The sequence below is a fragment of the Apodemus sylvaticus genome, chromosome 20, assembly GCF_947179515.1.
Source record: "Apodemus sylvaticus chromosome 20, mApoSyl1.1, whole genome shotgun sequence".
Lineage (NCBI taxonomy): Eukaryota > Metazoa > Chordata > Mammalia > Rodentia > Muridae > Apodemus > Apodemus sylvaticus.
In genome coordinates, this window is record NC_067491.1 from 12,510,273 (window position 1) to 12,524,087 (window position 13,815).

A 13,815-nucleotide genomic window follows, 5' to 3' on the forward strand; every position below is an offset into this window, starting at 1 on the left:
AGTCTCATTTAGAGCCAGGCAGTGGTGGCGCACGCCTGTAATCCCAGCACTTGGGAGGCAGAGGCAGGCGGATTTCTGAGTTCAAGGCCAGCCTGGTCTACAGAGTGAGTTCCAGGACAGCCAGGGCCACACAGAAAAACCCTGCCTCAAAAAAACCAAAAAAAAAACAAAAAAAAAAACAGACAGTTATTTGTAAGGCTGTCCCCTGGAGCATGAGTGACTAACTCAGCAGTGGCTACATCATCAAAGGCCGTGACCCTCCTTCCTACTAGTCCTCAGCTGCCTCAGCTTCCATGGTCAGGTCAGGGTGGGGCCGGGAGCCCCTCCCCCATTGCTAGCTGGAGGTTTATTGCCCAGTCTGTTCAGGCCCTTTGCAGGCAGCTGCAGGTGTTGAGTCCATGAGAGCTCTGGCCATATTTGTCTCTAAGACAGTTCTTCACGGCTTTTCTCTGCAGTCATCCAGCTCTTCAGACCTTTCCACCCCTTCCTGGGTGCTTGCTCTCTGACCCTTGCAGGGAGTGGCGTGGGTAGTGGGTATACCGTGCATGGCTAAGCTCAGCTCTTACTTGTTCTGAGCATCGTGGCCAGCTCTGGGTCTCTGAGTTAGCTGCCTCCACTGTAAGGAGATGTTGCCAAGTTTGCGGGCATGGAGGAGTTAGGTTCATTACCTCCCTGGCCATGGAGTTTGTCTAAATTCATAGTAATAGACAGGGACCTCTCCTGCAAGTGGACTTCAGTTCTAGTCAAATCAGTTGGTGGTTTCTGTAACAGCTGTGCTACTGTCGCACCAGGAACACCTTTGCCTTCCTATGCTTGGTGCAGGGCTAAGAGTGATCATTGTTTTAAGTTTTTTCTTTATCTGCTCAAGCAACTTAAGGTACTGTGAAGACTAGCCTGGGGGGGGGGGGTCCACTCAGTTGCTTCCCTCCCTCCCTGCCTCCCCCCCCCCCGATTTATTTATTATTTAAATGCACCAGAAGAGGGTATCAAATTTCATTACAGATGGTTGTGAACTCAGGGCCTTCAGAAGAGCAGTCAGTGCTCAGTTTTCTTTATAGCTGAATAGAATTCCGTTTTGTGTATGTGCCACTATTGCATTATCCGTCCATCAGTTGCTAGACAGTAGGCTGGTTCCGTTTTCTAGCTGTTGTGAATGAATGGGGCTTTGTTGTTGTCAAAACCTATTGCCAGGTTGGTGTTGTTACAGAATTGGGGTACTTCCCATCTGTGCCTGTTTACTCAGCTTTTTTAGAATTAGTAATGGGTACTAAATTTCATTAAATGGTTTTTCTTTGGCCTTTTTGGTGGATTAAGTTAGTGACTTTTGAATGATGATAAAGTTAGCCAAGTGTACATGGGCTAAATAACATCTGGTTATGTTTTTCTTTTTGCACTGTTAGATTTGAGTTGTTCTGTACACCTGAGATTCATGACAGCTGTCGATGTATGATTTTTTTAAATAGTATCTTTGCTTGGCTCTGATATTAAGGGTAATGCTGGTCTGAAAGGGTAAGTTATCCTTGCATCTTCTGGAGCATAATGTAGACTGTTAACTCTACAAGCTTTTAGTAAAATTTACCAATAAAATCACGTGGGTCTGGTGTTTTCTGGTTTTGGTAGTTATTAATTATTAAATTTCTTAATAGATTTAGTTAATAGTAAGAAAAATGAGTTTGGCTTTATTTTCACATTCCTCTTCTGATGTGCTTCATTTCTTTGATTTAGTTCCAAGTTTCTTATCTGAATCATTTTTCTTCTCTCTAAAGGACTTTTAATATTTCTTTCTTTGTTTTTTGGATTTGGCTTTTTCGAGACAGGATATCTCTGTATAGCCCTGGCTGTCCTGGAACTCACTCTGTAGACCAGGCTGGCCTTGAACTCAGAAATCCGCCTGTCTCTGCCTCTCAGAGTGCTGGGATTACAGGTGTGGGCCACCACTACCCGGGTGGTTCTTCTTTTTTTTTTTTTTTAAAGATTTATTTATTACATGTAAGTACACTGTAGCTGTTTTCAGACACCCCAGAAAAGAGCGTCAGATCTCATTACAGATGGTTGTGAGCCACCATGTGGTGGCTGGGATTTGAACTCATGACCTTCAGAAAAGCAGTCAATGCTCTTAACCACCGAGGCATCTCTCCAGGCCCTGACTTGCATTATTTCATGCAAATCATTTTTACTGGAAAGAAATTCTCCCAATTTCTATTTTCCTGAGAAAATAATGAACTCATTTTTGAACTTCATTGAACTCAAATATGAACATTCATTCATTCATTCATTCATTCATTCATTCATTGGGTCTGGCTGTTTAGCTTAAGGTCTCAGTAAGCTATGCACACTGACTCTGAGTTCATTCAGGCAGGCAGTGAACTTAATCAGACTGCCTCAGCTTCCTGAGAGGTTGGATCTGGGCCATTAGACCTCACTTACAAGTGACTTCTGATAGCTCCGGTTTGATGGATAACAGGTTGCTTTATGACAATTGTTTCTGTTATGACTATAAAAAGAGTTAGTTTTTTGATTGTTTAACAGTAAAATTTCTCATAGGTCAGACTTTTAAAAGGTAAAAAAGTTTTGATAGTATTTAATATCACCCATCAACTTTTTTTGTTTTGTTTTGTAAAATATATATATTTTTGGCTTTTTATTTTTATTTTTTTTGTAAAATATATTTTAAAGTAAAATATTTTTTGTATTTGTATTCCCCTCTAATATATGAAAAATTTCAAAGTTGAAAGAATTGTATTGTCAGTACTCACACTCATTACTTAGTCCTACTGCTTATATAGTTGATATGGTCCTACTGTTTATATAGTCTATAGACTTCTACTGTTTATATAGTTCATAGAGTCCACTGTTTATATAGCCTATATAGTCCTACTGTCTATATATATATATATATATATATATATATATATATATATATAGTCTATATGGCCCTACTGTTTATGTATAGCCTATATGGTCCTATTGTCTATGTGTAGTCTATATAGTCCCACTGTTTATGTATAGCTTGTATAGTCAGTCCTACTGTTTATATATAGCCTATATAGTCCTACTGTTTATGCATAGCTTATATAGTCCTGTTTATATATAGCCTATATGGTCCTACTGTTTATATAGTATATATAGTCCTGTTTATATAGTCTTTATGGCCCTATTGTCTATATAGTGTATATATTCCTTATGTTTATATAGTCTGTGTTTGCTTTGTTGCCTTTACTTGTCATTCTCTGCCCCCCATTTAGTTTTTGTAACAGAGATCCCAGACCTGAATACAGCCATAATGTAAAGTTAAAACTTGGTAAGGATGGGGCTGGAGAGATGGCTCAGTGATTAAGAACACTGGCTGCTCCTTCAGAGGTCCTGAGTTCAGTTCCTAGCAACAACATGGTGGCTTATCACTATCTGTAATTGGATCTGATGCCCTCCTCTGGTATATTGAAGATAGGGACAGCATACTCATATACATTAAATAATTTTACATTAATTAAATAATAACTTAAAAACTTGATAAAGATTGGCAATTTCAACTATAGTCTAATACCAGTTTTCTGTGTTATTTCTTTTAAAAAGAGAAAACTTCCTCCTGGCACAGTCTCCCTTTGTGGCTGGAGCATGCTCTGAACATGTTAGCCTGCCTCTGGCTCCTGAGGGCTGGGTGCATGCTGCCGTGAAGGGGTCAGTCATATGTAAACAACAGGAGCCAACCACAGTGAAGGAAAGTGATTGGCCTGAGTCGGAATTTTGACCTTTTAAATCCTTAAGTATATATTTTTTCTGTTTTCTATGTATTGTTAGTATTTGATACCTATACCTAAATCCCTCTTTATTTTTATAAAGTCATTATAAACTTATTTTTCAAAGAATATTTTATTTGGAAGTCACATGGGATTATTGTTTCTTAAAACAGATAAATGAAAAACTAGAAGTTCTATAAAATATGAGCTAGAGACTAGGTTCCCCTCACCCCTGCCTTCAACTAGTTTAGATTTGTCTCTTTACATTCCAGGTTGGTAAATGGCTAAAGGATCATTCATGTCTAGCATAAAGGTATAGAAGTTTTCCTCATCCCAAGCCTCACAGGAACAGTCTGGAAAAGAGTTTTCTAAGTATATATCAAGAGCTTCTGTTACGGAATGAGCATATATTTAATAAGGCCAGGAATAATTTTCAAGTTTTCAGGAAACAAATGGGCAATTGCTATTGCAAAAGAATGTCCTGCCTTGCTCACCGTCCATATTTAGCTCATTCTGAGTGGCATTCAGAAGCATTCGCCGCACAGGTGCAGTGCTCCTCAGCTGTTGGAGACATTCGCCTCCCTCCCCTCCTCTTACAGAGAAGCGAAGCAGGCCACTAATGTTAGAGTGGGAGTCATACATTTGAGAGTGTGTGTGTGTGTGTGTGTGTATGTATGTATGTGTGTGTATTTATTTATTATTGGTAATTTACATAGTTGCATTTTATTGCTTAGATGACGTGGATCTTAGGACCTAGTTTAAGGTCATAGTGTGGTGTGGGTTTTGTTGTGTGTGGGTGTTTCTTTTTTTTCAAAACGGGTTTCTCCGTGTAGCCTTGGCTGTCCTAGAACTCCCTGGCCTTGAACTCAGAAATCTGCCTGCCTCTGTTTCCCAGGGGCTGGGATTAAAGGTGTGCACCACCACTGCCAGGCATGTGTGTGTGTTTTTCAAGACAGGGTTTCTCCCTGTATCCCTGGCTAGCTTCAAACTCAGAGCCACCTTTGTCTGCCTCCTGAGTGCTAGGATTAAAGGTGCACCCCGCCATTCTAGCTCAGAGAGAGTTTCAGAACTAGCCTGCTCTTGAAAGCCCATGTCTGATGAGTCTTTGCTCTGTAGAATGAACTGAGAGGAGTGCTTATTTTTATTCTTTCTCCTGTCAGTAAGCATGACAAGTGGCATAGGCAGATACTTCTTTGGTAATGTCTTGCTTTGCAAGATAAAGCTAAAGTGATCCATCAAAATACTAAACTGAGAAATTAAAGCTTTTAGGAACCCCATGTCACATAGTGAGTTCCAAAGCAGTCTTGTGAATGTGGTGCTTTTGTTCAGAGAAAGACTGTGACTGATTCTTCACATGATAGTCCTGGGACACACTACTGATATATCCATCTCCTTGTGTGTGTAGTTAATAACTGATTTTGAGATGTTCTCCTCACCCAAGAACCTACAGTGCAGCAGTAGGTTCCAGCAGCAGTCTTCTAGCCATATATCTGTTGGTTTGACATGTCATATCATAAAGAGTTAAAGCTTAATAACTCAGCATCTGAAAGTGCAAGAGAAAAATGCTCTTTGTGTTTTAGAAGTAGAAAATACTTTGGTTTTCATGGTTTTTATAATGAGAAGTATATAGCCTTTGGAGTCAGACACAGATTTTAATTTTGTCGGGAATTCTGTTAACAAAATTTATGCACATTTATCTCAAGGAGGTAACCTAACCTTTTATGGGTCAATGTCTCTGAACAGAATACAGTAATATATTCTCTAAAACAGTGGTGGTGTATTAAGTGAGGCACTATAAAATATGTGTCAGCAAGTAGCTCCCAGTCCAGGAGGACTGCACAGTGGTCAGGTCACTGGACTTTTCTGGGGCCAGTGAGACGTGGGCCTTCAGCTTGTCTGTTCTTCATGTCTTTAGCACCAGACTGCTCCAGGTGTTGAGAGGAAGAGATTTTTGTGCTTTTGATAGGAAAAGAAACAAACACTACTTGTTACACCAGACTGTCTGGTTGTGAAAGTACTAAGGCTACACAGGGTCAGAGATGAGGAAAGTCGTAGTGAGTTACAGTACTTCCATGTCCTTCATGCTTGTAGCTGCAGACTTGACTCTCAAGTGGAAAGAAAGCAGAGAACATAGAGAATGAAAATTACCAGGAGAAGCAAATGTCTAGAATGTTCCTGGGGAAAATATCTTTCTGTGTACTGTAATTTACTTTAATTCTATATGCCTAGAATAGAAAAATATGAGTGCATACTGTAATGCTAATTGTATTGATCCCAGAGAAAGCTAGAGAAAAGCAATCAGTATACAATTGTCCATTTTTCTCATCTTGAAAGTAGATATTTACTCACTAAATGCTTGTTCCTTATTACATGTGCTGTTCTTTTAAAATGTGAACTGGGTAACTAATACTTTAGTTTCTGCCTCGGAGTAAAATACAGAAATGTTTAAGATCCCACTTGCCGGCTTCCTTAGTTGATCTACAGTCTAAGTTTCTTACTGCTTGCCATCTGTTCCACTGTAGAATATTCTGACTGAACCAACCATGTTACGACCTTCCAGCTTTCGTGTACTTAGGTGATCTTTCTGTGTCTAACTTTTACATTTTAGAGAGTCCTATGTTCTTCCAGGAGTCATCAAAATGCTATTGGCGGGGAGGGGTTTCTCTGATTATCTTACTTAAAATAGCTTCTTTCTGTCACAGTCAAGCCCTGTTGTCTCCATCTGAAATACTTAGCTGTCCTGGCATGTATGGATTTTTAACATTAACTTGTTCATTGTTTTTTTGAATGACTGTGGAACATAAGTGCCAGGAGGGAGGGATCATAGGCTGCTCCAGCTGTCCATGTGCCACACCTAGACAGACCTGGGGAGAAGGGCTCTCAGTTAAGAGAGTGCCTCTATAAGATTGTCCAGTAGGTGTGTCTGTTAGGTCAGTTTCTTGATTGCCCATAGAGAGGTGTCCTGGGTAGGTGATGCTGGGCTCTGTATAAGAAAGGCAGCTTGAGTAAGTAAGTCTGTGAGTAGCAGTCCTTGGGATTTCTGTCTCAGGTCCTGCCTCCACATTCCTGTGTCCAACTCCTGCCCCTAGCTTCCTAAAGGATGAACTGTAACCTGTGAGAAACATGTGTAGACATGCTTCTTCATACATTAGAGGGCTGCCTCACTGTTTCGGAACGGCTGTGCTTACATAGAGTTGCCTTCCAGCACTTTACCGGAAGACTCCATTTTATTCTTACCATGCTTAATTCAGTTTATTATGTGTCATTTGTTGGCATTTGCGGGGGAGAAATTAACGGATGGGCAGAAAAAACTCCCCTGGCTTTTTAGAAGTGTCAGCTCTCAGTTTTCTTAGTCTTGAAGCACAAATCTAGGATATAAAAGACATCAGTAGTTTTCAACATGACCGTTTTTCTGCCTTCCTAGTCCTTCTGACAGCCTCCGTTAGAATTAGCACTATAGCCGGGCAGTGGTGGCGCACGCCTGTAATCCCAGCACTCTGGGAAGCAGAGTTGATGGATTTCTGAGTTCGAGGCCAGCCTGGTCTACAGAGTGAGTTCCAGGACAGCCAGGGCTATACAGAGGAACCCTGTCTCAAAAAAAAAAAAAGAATTAGCACTATTACCTTTGCAACACAGAGCAAAATACGCATACGTGTGGCTTTGGTTTAGATGGCAGTAAGCCTTTTCCAGCACCAACTGTCCCTGTCTCCATCCATACAGATGTACCTTACACCAGTGCCTGTTGTCAGCCACTCTTAGAGGAGCAGTCTGTAGCCTCATTTACACACGCACTTGAGTACATACAGCTTTATTTTAGAATGTTCAGATTCCGCATTAAAAATTTTTTTGTTTGTTTTTTTGAGACAGGGTTTCTTTGTATAGCCCCAGCTGTCCTGGAACTCACTTTGTAGACCAGGCTAGCCTCGAACTCAGAAATCTACCTGCCTCTGCTTCCCAAGTGCTGGGATTAAAGGAGTGCACCACTACCGCCCGGTTAAAAATTAATGCTGTTAAAAAGGACTTTGCAACCTATATGCTCTGGGTTTTTTTTTTTTTTTTAAACTCAATTTTTACTCCTATTTTGAGAACTTCTTATTTTCTACTTCTCCAAAATATTTCTTTACCAGCATTAATACCTTTTTGTTATCTGAGAAAGGTTATCTAAATGGCCATTTGAAAAATCTGATAACAGGATGTGTTTTTTCCCCCATTGCTTTTTAATCGTACCTTGTCAAAATGGTCTTGTACGTGAACTTTCTTAGAATCAGGCAGTTCCTGGTTCCTATGGAACTTCCTGTTTTCTCAAATAAAAATAGAAAAGTGTCCTCAGAAAGGAAATCTGGTCAGTGTGAACTACTCATGAGATCGGTGGGACTTCCTTGTGCCCAGATTGTATGGTATACAGTCTGTATAAAATGAGAGTTTTCAAGTGTCTGTGAACTTTGAATGTGTGTGTGTGTGAGTTTATATATATATATATATATATATATATATATTATAAATAACAGGTGATATGGGAAAAGGTCTGAGTAATTGTGAGGTATGTTATATACTTAGTTATAATGTGGCATCACATTTTGGGGAGATTTTAGGTAGAGAAAGATTACATGGAAAATGCTATAACTTACCTTTATAACATTTGATTGTCAAATACTAAAATCTAATTGTCAGCTACTTTGATCTGTTTATTTTTTCCTTGCCATTTTTCTAGATGTTAGCAGAGAGTCAGGTTTTTGTTTTCTTTTTGGTGGATACTAGGAAGTTTGATTGCTAAAAGAATTATTTAGTTTTAAAGCAGCAAGTTAAGGTCGAACGTGACATATTTAGTAATAATAAAATGGGTCGGCAGTGTCTACTGAGAGCGTAGTGAGTGCTAGCTGCTGCTGGGCCAGGCCCGCCCGCCATAGGGTGTCTCCCTTGGTCCTCACAGGACTGCACAAGGCATGTACAGTTGTCAGTCCTCCTTCCTAGGAAATGAGCGGAGAGCGGCAAGGCGTTGGTTTATATTACCAAGGACTGGTGCAGACTTGATCATCGGTTTCGTGTATAACACTGGCTTTCAGTTGTGATGGAGAAGCCCTTGAATTTAAAGTGAGAATGTCTAGCACAGTTGGTCTTATGTCTTTCCCGGCCTTTTACCTCCAGTTTGTTTACATTGGTTTGCACGTGTGCCTTGGTGGAAGCGCATGTGCTGGCTTCTCAGGGTACTTGTTAGGATTGAAGTGCTGGAGTGATGCTAATAGTTCTTTTTTCTTTCTTTTCCTTGATAGTAAAAAACCCCTTTGATGAAACATTTGGAAAAATACAAGTAAGTAAAAGATCATAATGCTTATACTGTATGATGTCATGTTTTAAATGATGAAAATACTAAGATGACTGTAAACTGAGGAAAGCAACTTTAAGGCCCTTTTAGTTTGGTCATTGTGGGTATTCCTGGAATTATGTCTGACACAGCGTCTCCTGACGACAGCATGCTTGCCACTTTTCTGTAAAGACAGGCCATGCCTGGATCTGGCTCTCTCCCACCTAAGAGTGCGCCTGTGTCCTCTGAGGCCTTAGCAGGCTTTCATTTTGTCTTCATTTTGTTTCTTTTTAGATCTTTGTTCTGTTGGTGTGCTGAAGGGTCAGGGAAGCAAAGGCTTAAAAAAAGAGCCAAGGCGTTTTCAAAGGATGATAGAATAACAAGAACTCGAACCGAGAGTATTTACATCAAAATACTTTTTGCTTGCCATAGAATAAACACTGCAGATTTAGATATTTTAAGCTAAAATGACTGTTATAGTACATAATTCTCTGCTAAGTTTTCATTTTGGGAACTGACCATTATATAGATCTGTATCAAAATTATTTGTTTTACTTAAGAGCATATAATAAAGTGTAGTTGGACTGTAGAACATTATTTCAGATTGTTAGGACTGCGACTTTGGAATAATTCCCTTCAGTATATTCAGTAGTGAATATGTTTATTTGCAGTGAATTTGACAACTGAGTCTTAATGCAATAGTGTTATAGTTGAGACTTAGTACAGTCTCATGGAACCTTGGAAGTAGAAAACTATTTTCTTTAGTAATTTGTAGAATCACAGATTCAGTTTAAGACTCTTGGGTTTCCGCCCAGCTTTTACCTTTTGGTGTTTGATTATTGGAGTTTTTACCTCTTTATTTTTGAGGCACAGCCTTATTTATTTACGTATTTATGAGTGAGCTGGCCTTGTTGAATAGCTTCCCCCCTCCCCCCCTTCGACTTGCAGTTTCCCAGGCCATTCTCCTGTGCTGGGATTGCAGGCAGAAGCACTGTGCCTTATACTTCGGGTCTTTAACTCTGTGTGAAGGGAGGAATTGCCTTGACTCAGAATAACCGAAAATGAGGTCAATAAAAGGAGAAGTGGCAAAAGCTTGGAAGCAAGCAGCCACCTGAGGGATGGATACGTTGTCATCATGGGCATAAACGAGGACGTGAGGACATGAGGCGGGGTTTGCAGCCTTTGATGAAGGCTTCGTCCTCCATCACTGATCATAGTCGCGTTGACAAAACTGTTTCTCATAGTATGGAAGGAAGCTTGTTCTTGTTTCCTGGACATGAGAGTGGGGACAGAAGGGCAGATGCAGCTTCATGACTTTAGACATACACGTATGTGTCCCATTCTAACCATGCCTGACCTTGCTCCGCGAGCATAGTCATCCAGAAAGCCTGTGCTCTGAGGCCTCCCCGAGAATCAGGCTCTGTCTCAGTGGAGCACGTCTTAGCCCTTCTCTTCACGTGAAAGGTTCATCTTAGTTGTGGTTGTTCTTAAGTTTGGATATCAGTGTTTAGCCTATTTGATAGATTATATAGAGCACACTGTACTTACTCCATTGCATCTCTGCCTTCTGCTCAGAGCAGTATTCCAGACACACAGGGCTGGCTTACTTTTCTCTTAAATTTTCAGAATGAAGCCAAACTCTTTGTTCCTATCTAGGTTCCGTGGCAGTCGATTCTAAGCTGCCTTTCCTTCAGCTCGCTGCTGCTTATGGACGAAGTCTAACCAGTGTTTTCATGCTTCTGTGCCTCTGCTTGTGCAGTTCCCTCTGGCTGGAATGATGGCCGAGTCTCTTCTTCCTGTGCAGCCCACTCTAATGCTGTCACACAGACAGGCTTTTGTTGATCGCCCTCCCTCTCTGTCCGCACTGTACTTGCCAGTTACAGTGTGACCCTGCATGGTGCTTTGGTGGTGGTGCTCTGAGACTAGGAAATACCTTGTTTGTTGTGTCTTACTTTGCTCTGAGAAAATACTTCTTTATTCTAACTTCAATGCATGCTTCACTTTAATGGTAATTATATACAAGGGTCATCTTGAAAGTCTAGGACAGGATGTATGTCAAAATAACAACATGTTCCTTTAGTTATGTGATGGGATAGAGTCAGATTAAAACAAACCCTGCGGGTCTGGAGGATGGCTCAGTGGCTAAAGGTGCTTGCCAGCAAACATGACAACCTGAGTTTGAACTCGTGGTGGAAGGAGAGAAACCATTCTTACTGTTGTCTGACTACAAAGGGCATACCCAAGTGTGTGCAACCGCATGCCTGGACATACATTAACTCAATCACTCAAACATGAAACGGAAGCTAGATGGAGGAAACTCAAGAACAGGCTATGTGTGAACACGGTCTGTATGCATGATACAGTGTGGGATCAGAGGGGTTGCTTTGACGGCTAGAAGAGACATATCATGTGTGAGAACCATTTATGTTTATGTGTGCGTGTGTGCGCGTGTGTGTGTGTGTGTGTGTGTGTGTGTCTGTGTGTCTGTATGTCTGTATGTGGGTATGTGCATAGAAATGCTGGTGCCCACAGAGGCCAGAGGCATCAAATCCTGTGAAACTGGAGTTATGGAAGATTCTGGGCTTGAACTCTGGCCCTCTGGGAGAAAAACTCTCAAACACTGAGCCACCTCTCCAGCCCCCTGTGTCAGTTTAGTTCTCAAGAAGTAAAATACTTACAGTGATAATTTATGGTAACGTTCTTAAAATATAGTAGTTTTAGTTTCTATATGCTCTGCCTTTCATATTATATGGCTTTAACCATTTTAGCTTGATTTCCTCCTTTTTAAAAACTATAGACTTAAAAAATTGTATTTCATATTTTTTTTTTAATTTTAGGAAAGTGAAAGAAATCTTATGATGAGCACATTGTACAAACTTCATGATCGATTGGCCCAAATTGCAGGTATTATTTTAGCATTCATTGTCTCCCAGAACATTTCAAACATTAGCCAGTGTGTGTTGTGTGTTGTGTGTTGTGTCAGTAATGATAGTCTTGCCTAAGTATAGGCTTATATTTATTTATACAGTACTTTTCTTTAGAGATTTTTTAAAAAAATTCATACAGCTATAATTAAGGCCATTTTTCTACTGGCCATATATATTAGATGTTATTTTTATATATTGTGTAAATAGTAACAAATTCTGAAGGCTTAAATAGCAGCTGAATTGGATAAGTGTGATTAATTAAAATCTTGAATTAGATACACAGGTCTAGATAGTCTTTTGGTAATTGTCATACTTAAAGGAAATAAAGTATTCTGTTTTTAGTTAGATTCGTTTCATACTCTGCTCTTAAGACTGTTAGTGTACTCAGGTATCAACACATCTGTAATATGGATAATTTAGTGAAATTATTAAATGGATTCTTATTTACTGTTTGAGATTTGCAACTTACAGTAATAGTGTATGTGTTTATCTAATTCAATTTGCAAAGTGTTAACATTTTATATATAATCTGAAAGAAGTGACTTTGGATCCCTTCTTACAAGGGATTTAGAAAACAAAACTGGAGTTTCCAGGGCTTGCAGAGGCAGGCTGCTGTGTGCAGTTGGGGTCCTTGGCAGAAGTCTAGGGGACAGATGTAGTGTGGCCCCTCTGGTTAAACAGAAGTCTCTACCATCCTGATGTCCACTTCCTGTGTCTTATCTATCTATCTTTGAGTTTACAGTTTTGCTCAGTTTTTAGCCTTAGTCATTCTGTGTGCAGTTCTGTGTAGTCATTAACGCTTTCTTCGCACTTACTGAGTGCCTTCATTCACACATGACAGCTAGTGACATTTATTTGCCATACTCTACTACCTAGAAGTTAAATCGAAGGTATTTTATAGCTAAGAAATCTTAATGTTGCTAACTTAATCCTGTATGGCTCTCAATAGCAAATTTATGAGCATAGTCTGTGGTTTTCCAGATCAGCTCACAAGGGCACAAGGGTTGCTTTTAAAGATGGAGATTGTTCCCCCAGAGCGGGCATTGGCAAGTTTTTTCTTATGAAGTGCCCATAGTTGACTAGACTGCCTCTGTCATTGCTATTTTATTTTGCTATTATAACATGAAAGTCACTATAAATAGCATATTGATCAACTAGTTTGACTAGACTATCTGAATACCAACAGTAGGCCACACTCGGGCCTGGGCTGTGTTTTGCTGACTTCTGATCTGCACCCATGGAATCGGAGTCTCAGGGAAGCATTCTAAAGCTTGAAGACTTACTTATCCAGTAGAAATGCACCCCTTATCTAATTATGCCCATTACAGCCTGGCTTCATGAGTAAACAAATAAGTAAAAGCATACTTTCACTACAGAAAGGTTTGGCAGGATTTTACTTTAGTTACATTTTATGTTGCGGGTATTTTTAAACTACTTGAACGTAATAGGCAGCAAAAACTTAGAACTAAAGTTTAGTATGAGGAAAAATAACTAATAACCATATGTAACTTAGAAAAAAGCTCTGAATTCTCTGCAGTTATATTAAAAAAGAAAGTAATTCCTCTACCTTAATAGCACACCCCTTTATAACAACTAAATCTTAGTTTCACAGGGAGACATTTCTGCCTAGTTTCACTGTTAATCTGTGTCAAAAATTTTCAAGGACATGCATTCCTGCCCACGATGAGCGAGACCTTGCCCTGACAGTAGACATGCTCAGCACGGCAGTAAGATACAGTGCAGGAGTGAGTTCAGACTTACTGGGATCTGTGCATTATGAGCTTTAGAAATCTGTGTGTGAGTTGGTAAAGAGAATTTTCTGGATGTTCCTCTTTAAAAACAAGCCGTC

The 13,815-nt window shown here is 40.0% G+C and overlaps 1 protein-coding gene across 1 annotated transcript in view; it reads left to right on the forward strand.

The window, feature by feature from the left end:
* The window catches only part of Lemd3 (LEM domain containing 3), a 49,464-nt gene that overhangs the window by 15,758 nt on the left and 19,891 nt on the right, over nucleotides 1-13,815 (forward strand). Inside the window, exons 2-3 of the mRNA XM_052166044.1 lie at nucleotides 9,008-9,045; nucleotides 11,877-11,943. Coding sequence (XP_052022004.1) covers nucleotides 9,008-9,045; nucleotides 11,877-11,943 — 105 coding nt within the window. The remainder of the gene's footprint in view (nucleotides 1-9,007; nucleotides 9,046-11,876; nucleotides 11,944-13,815) is intronic.